The sequence below is a fragment of the Episyrphus balteatus genome, chromosome 1 (assembly GCF_945859705.1).
Source record: "Episyrphus balteatus chromosome 1, idEpiBalt1.1, whole genome shotgun sequence".
Classification (NCBI taxonomy): Eukaryota; Metazoa; Arthropoda; class Insecta; order Diptera; family Syrphidae; genus Episyrphus; species Episyrphus balteatus.
Genome location: NC_079134.1, coordinates 153,269,201 through 153,276,333, shown reverse-complemented (window position 1 = coordinate 153,276,333; position 7,133 = coordinate 153,269,201). Strand labels below are relative to the sequence as shown.

The 7,133-nt window shown below is 28.6% G+C and overlaps 1 protein-coding gene across 1 annotated transcript; it reads right to left on the bottom strand.

Moving 5' to 3' along the window:
• Nucleotides 1-5,192: 5,192 nt before the first annotated feature.
• Nucleotides 5,193-6,593, bottom strand: LOC129905969 (lipase 3-like). Its single transcript, XM_055981597.1, has 3 exons — nucleotides 6,469-6,593; nucleotides 5,688-6,413; nucleotides 5,193-5,624 (listed from the first exon to the last, which is right to left on the bottom strand). Exons 1-3 carry the CDS (start codon nucleotides 6,538-6,540, stop codon nucleotides 5,229-5,231), a joined length of 1,194 nt encoding a protein of 397 aa, XP_055837572.1. The 5' UTR covers nucleotides 6,541-6,593; the 3' UTR covers nucleotides 5,193-5,228.
• Between the last annotated feature and the right edge of the window lie 540 nt (nucleotides 6,594-7,133).

Genomic DNA, 7,133 nt, shown 5'->3' with positions numbered 1-7,133 from the left:
ATCTGTAGTTGCCCATGACCAGCCACCAGTGTAGGAAGTACCGTTATCTCAGTTTGAAATTTCAACATGGTTGGCTTTAAAAAATTCTTACTTTTTTTGTAGGCATGGTAGAAATATGATTGAAGCGTCATACAAAAGGTGAAATAATAATGATTTCAAATTTATTATAGGTTGTCATTTAAAAAATGGATTAAATGACTTTAGAAGAGAAAAGAGATTGATTGTTTTGCCTTTTTTATGAAAACTACTTGTTTTAAAAAAGTTCTAGCTCTTTTTGTAGATATTGTATATATATTATTTTGATTTTCAAGGTCTTACTTCAACCATGTGTGAATTGCAGACATGGTTTTTTTTTTTTTTAATATTTTCGAAAATTTAAATAAACAAAAATAAAATAAAAATAGTTTTTTTTTTTATTTTGAATAAAATTAGTTCTACCATCAATATGTCAATTTTAGCAAAAAATAACAATGCCATATTTCCACTATTAGATCATTAATTAAATTTAATTGTAATTGTACAATTAAATTTAATTGTAGAATGGAGGAAAACATAATTTTCAGAACTTTGCAGACCTGTATCTTCTTTGGAAGTAGGTTACTTTAAGAAGTCGAATCTAAGGATGAAATAATGTTTAAAAATCAAAATCAATAGGTACGTCTTATTTACACTGTTTTTCTGAACTTAAAAAATGTGCTAGGGTTACCATCCTCATCGAGTTTGAATGTAAATTAGGTATATGCACAAATCTAGGCAAACTCATTTACGAAGAGTTGCCTTAACAAAATTGAGCACTCTTCATAGGGTTGTCGCAATTTTAAATATTTTTCTTCTACATGTTGATGAACATAAAAACAGAAAAAAGGGCTAAATCGTAGATAAAAAGGTTGTAAAGGTGGCCTTCAAAAAGCAAAAAAAAAAAAATTTATTGGGAAGAGACAAGGGGGTTATTTGCCTCCATTAAATCTAGAGCTGACTTAAAATAGCAAAAAAAAAAAAAAACAAATAATTTTTAAAAATAACAACACTGTTTGTTTGCGATATTTTTTTAGAAAGGTAAAAATTCAGATTATTGTTTAACATTTTAAATGTTTGATAGCGAGATCTTAGACTTACTTATTTATTGTTTAGTAATTTAATGCAATAAGTTTAGTAAATAAGATCCACGACTAAATTGCACAAAGTTGCTCCTAAGGATGTTATTTCGTGGAAGCGTTTTGGCTGATTTGTATATGTTTTTCGTTCTTCTTTTTAACTATTCACTAGTTTAAGTATCTTAATACCTACATTAACAATTAGTTTAACATACCTATTAATTTTTTTCATTGTTTTGAATATTAAATTATTACGGGCTTGACTTTCTAACGTCACACCAGTTACATCTTATAAAATTTTTTTTTCTAAAGAATTTTTAAATTTTTTTAATTGTTGGAGGCTTTATTAAGATAAAATAATTTAATTGTAGGAGCCGTTTTTTAAAAAAATAATTTTTTATATATAAAAATTTTTTAACATTTTTCAAAAAAAAAGTTGGTATGCCATTTTGAAGAAATAATTAATTTACACGTAAAAACTAAATTTCAAAATTTTTCATTGATCCGTTTTCAAAAAATTGATTTTTCAAAAAAAATTTTGAAATATTTTTTAAAAATCCAAAAATGCGTTTTTTGAAAATTTTCTAAATTTTTAATATTATCTTTACTTACACACGTTTGTATAAAAATTTTCATTTATATCGGGTTAATGTTGTACGAGATATTCAGAAACGAAAAAAACCGTTCTATGACAGGTACCGTTAATAACGGTACAAAAAATATTTTTTTTTATTTAAAAAGTTGGCTCTTATGTGTAGTACTACACACAAAAATTTTAATCGAAATCGTTAGAGCCGTTTTTGAAAAAAATTAACTTTTCTATTTCCGTTATATGGCAGGTACCGTTAGTTTTGGTCATAAAAAAAAATTTCAATTTCCCCTCTAGGGAATCACCAAAAACTGCTAACTACCAAGTTTGAAGAAAATCACTTCACTCGTTTAGGCTGCAGCTCCAGATAGAGACAGACACACAGACAGACAGACAGACAGACAGACAGACAGACAGAATTGCCGGACCCACTTTTTTGGCATTCTCCATCATCGTAATGTCATGTAAAATTGTTATCTCGAGTTCGATTTTTTTTACGAATTCTAAACTTGCCCTATAGTACCTATATCGCAAGTAAAAATTGAAATTATTTTAAGAAATTCAAAATTATTTTTTTTTTTTTAAGTATTTCATTTTAAAATTGCAACACTAATGGCCGATTTCACGAAGGGCTTTTAAATTTTTAACATGCTATTAAACCTTTAAATGGGATTTTTTGGTTTCACCAAGTATTTTTAAATTTAATAAGGCTCATTTTTGGCTCATTAAATTTTTAAATTGTAATTGAAATGTCAGATGCCCTAAAGAAGTGAATTATATTATATTAAACAAACAAATTTCGACTTTGTATCACTGTTTTTAATAAATAATAATTTAATGAACACCAGGTTCACAGGAATCCATTCTGCTGTTGTGACGATATTGCTACAAAAAAAAAATATGTTCCGGCTTACCAAAAGCATCTGTGGATCAGTTATTGAGTTTTAAATTTGCCGCCATTTCTGGCAAAAATGAATAATAATATTTAAGTACCTATGTATTTTATTAAATTAAAGACATGTTAAATTTTTATTGTTTTGTGTGAGAAGGACTCAATGCTAACAAAAATTTCCCTAAAATTTCCCTTTTACAGATTGGTGAAACCAAAAAAATTTAAGGCCCTGATAAAATTTAAAAAGATTTTTGATAAAAGTGCTTTTGGTGTTTATTAATGAAATTGGACATAAAGCGTGAAAGTCACACATCAGGTACCTACCTTTAGTAACAGTTCAAAAAATAGTTTTTTGTTTTATTTTAAAAATTTCTTTCAATAACCAAAACAGACAATATAGTTCACAAGATCATGACTCCCTTTGAATAACTGTCTAAATTTTCTAAATTTATAACTAACTGTTCGGAAAACGAATTTCACTAAAACCTGGAATAAAATGACGAATTTACTAATATTGCTGTGTTGTGTATTTTGAAAAATATTCTCCTCAATTTGGTTTTATCAGAAAACTACCATATTGATTTTCCACCATTAAATGCTTTTAATTAGAAAATCTCAATTTTTACTTGAAATTTTAGGACCTCAAAATAATATACACTACTAAAGTAGCACAAAAGTCAAAAATACACCAAAATATTTAGTGTATATTTTACACTTTCGTGATATGCATTTTGAATATAAAAAATACACTACTTTTTAGTGCAGTTTTTAGACATTTAATTCTGTTTCAGTGTAAATAATACCCATGTTCTCGTATATAATAAACACCGCTTGCATAAAACTTGTACCGATTTTCGGTATATAAGTTGTGCCAGTGGTATACAAATTGTTCTGGCTACTGGGATATAATAACTCCATAGGTGTATTAAAATCCGAAACTTAGATTTTTTCTATTTAAAATTTAAACCGAAGTTTATTTTTTCAATTCGAAATAATTTAATGAATTACAATTTACACCGTTACTTATTTTATGAGAGAAAGTGTCTATAAGAATTTTAAACTCATTATATGAATCTAAGTATTCACCTACATAATAATTATAGACGTAATAAAATTATGAATAAATACGATTCTGAGTGCCTTATTTGAAAACAAAGCACATTGTGTCGATAGATTTTTGGCCCTACCCCGTCTAAAATTCGAGCGCCTCGAAAATTTGAATAATTCAAAGATTTTTTATTCGATTCGTAATTTTTTTTTTTAATTATAGTTTTTGGTTGTTTTAAGACTTTTTTTAATACTTTTTGTTAAAAACAAGTCAAAAACACAAAAAACGTGGCATAATTAAGACAGTATATATATTAAAATTACCAATCATTGTTTTTATTTAAATATTACGGTCACACGAATCTCCATTTTTCTTATTATTCCTTAAAAATATGGCCGTTGTCCAAAATATACACAAATTCCTAAATTTGGAATAAAAAATGAGCCAATTTCAAAGAAAAAGAAACAAAATACACAATTGTAAAAGTTATATGCAATATGCTCTTTTCAGTGCATTTATTATGCTGAAAACTGTATAAAATATTCACTGATTCATATTAGATTGAGAAATTATACAAAAAACGCACGGAAACTAAAGGAGCAATGAGAAAAATGCACAATTGTTAAAAATATGTCAAAAAATATTTTTTTCGGAATATTTTATTTGCTGTTATGGTATGAGAAATGTGCAAACCCTTGTAAAAAAAAAGTTTTGTAAACAATAAAAACAAATTTATTATAAACTCATACATTTTTTCCATTTTTTAATTCTGTTCTTGTGGCTCGGCAACAACATCTTCTTCATATTTATCGACTCTTTGTGCTTTTGGATCCTCTTCTCCATCTTTTTTGTCCAAATTTGCATCTAACTTTATCTTTTTGGTACTTTCGGCTCAACTTCCTCCTTCCTCTTCAATAAATTTCTAAAATATTTGTGGTCAACGTTTGCGTTTACACCACTGATAAATAGCGATATAACATTGCTTAGCGTGGAATCCAATCTAGGAAAGCTCATATGATTTCCTGATCGATCAAATTTACCAACAACATTACATTTTGTACAACATATCAACACAACATTATATTAATTTAATTTCGAAGAACTCATTTTTGTTGATTTAAAAATGCTGTGTGCTCTTTAAGAATTAAATCGCCACTGAATAATTTCAATTACATTTTGTTATTTATTTTTATGTATTTAAGTGCATTTTATTTCCATATGGTGTCAAAGCTTCATCAAAACATATTTGGCAAATAATAATGGTCTATTTTATCTACAATATACAGTTCAAAAAATATGTTATATTTTTTGGTTGCAGAAACGATTAATTTTATATACCATTAATGGTATATTTTAAAAACAACTGAGCACCGGTTAATTTTTTGCACCAAATTTCAAAATAAATGTTGAAAAAATGCACAGAAAATACAATGGTGTATTTTTTATTCCTATATTTTTGATAAATACACCAAAATCTTAAGTTTTTTTCAATTATACACCAAAATTAATGAGTTTACACCAATTTATGCACAAGTGTGCTACTTGAGTATACAAATACTCCTTCTAAATAACAAAAAATCACATCTTTTTAAAAATTTGTTAAATTTACTGTTTGCCAGTTCTTTCAAAACGATTGGTAACATTTAAAATCCTGTCATATAACAACGGTTTCACTTCCATTGCCCACAAAAAGTCCAAATGATTGAATTTCGGATATGGAACATGAAAACTCTCCACACAATTTGGTAACACTCGTATCAATTTTTGAACATCAATCACCGAAGCAAAATAATCATTATCACTGTAATACAATCGAACTGGTGCAATGATATTTTTTTCATTATAATTTGGTGGCGACCATTGGCTATATTTCCAAAAGTTCATCAATTTCCCGTAATCATATTTTCTCCACTTTCCAGATTGATATTCTTGTAAATAGTGTATAAATTGACCAGTAGATGAGCCAGCTGGATGAGTTTCCACAACTCCTTGTAGCAAAGTCTAAAAAAAAATTCAAAATTTAAGAAAAATTACCAAAACTACCTATATTTTTTATGGACTAACTGTGTTTAAATGTTTTGAATTCCAACCAGCCATAAGGAATAAAACATTCCCACACATTGACTGCAAAATTGATGAATCTTTACAAGCTTGTGAGCCCAACATTGAAATGAGTTTTTTGTTTGGCATAAATTCGGTATTTCCCATCATCATTTTAATCAGTGTACTCGACCAGCCTAGCATTGGTCCCATAATTTTGGCCATTGGACTTGTCATATGATTCATATACACAACTGGAGCTAGCATATGAGAGGTCTTGATCTTAGCATTATATTCAGGCATTTCGGACATGAGGACGAAAAATATTGTTGTGCCTTGTGAGTGACCAACGTAATGAAGAGCTTTTTCGTTAGTGTGAAACAGCACATAGTCAATCATTGCTGGTAAATCCATTAGAGCAATTTCATTCCAAGTGAAATCCCAGAAACTCGGTAAAAGGCTTGAAATTTTGGCATGTTTCTTTGAATACATATTTCCACGGTTATTTCCCAACCAAACATCATAGCCTGCGTCGACTAGAAGATATGCCAATGCATTATTGGGTCCATTGAGAATGAAGCAATCCGAAGAACTCAAAAGTCCATGTTGCAAAAACACAACTGGTCTGTGTTCATTTTGATTCTTCAACTTCGGTGAATAGGGAATCCGAAACATGGTGAGAATGTAGCCATCGGAAGTTTGAACTTTATGCGTCTCCACTGGATAATTGTACTTTGCAACTCTCTGGGCCTTAAATATAATTTTATTGGTAATCGCAGATTTAGAAATTCCAAATGAAACTTACAGTGGTCAAAAGCGGACTGGCTGAAGCCGTACCAATTAGCAACGAAATTATTAATGCCAGAACGGCCTTCATCGTAACGACTTAATTACACGTCTAAAACTAATCGATAACATTTGTGGAAGGGCTGATTTTATATTTCACACTTATGGCTATTGAAACTAATGCAAAAAAACGTTTTTGAAAAATTCAAACTGATAAAATGTGAAACAGATGTATTTGACCATACGGTACGGTAAAAAGTCTGTTTAAATATTTATTTTTTGTTTATTGTTCACATTTAATTGCAGAATTAAAGTTGTGATAATTATATTATTGAGCGTATAGCCATTTGAACAAGGAATTTTTTCGCGTTTTTTCAAGTGTTTTGACCATATAGTGTGACCTGTGTCGGTTAAATACGCCTCACAGTGGTGCCTTTGGTGCATTTTGGCATCATAAAAAAATTAAAACTGTCATTTTTGATTAAAAGTCATTAAATTTATAACACTGTAACATAGTAGATTGGAAGAAACGAAAAAACTGCTAAATTTTTTTTTATTGAAAAAAAGCGGCTTCAAAATGGGGACAGAATAAGCGTGAAAATAGAATTGTATTGGATCAAAAGAATGTTTATACCTATTCAATAAAAAAAAACTCAAATATTTTGAAAACAATTTAGTAAAACA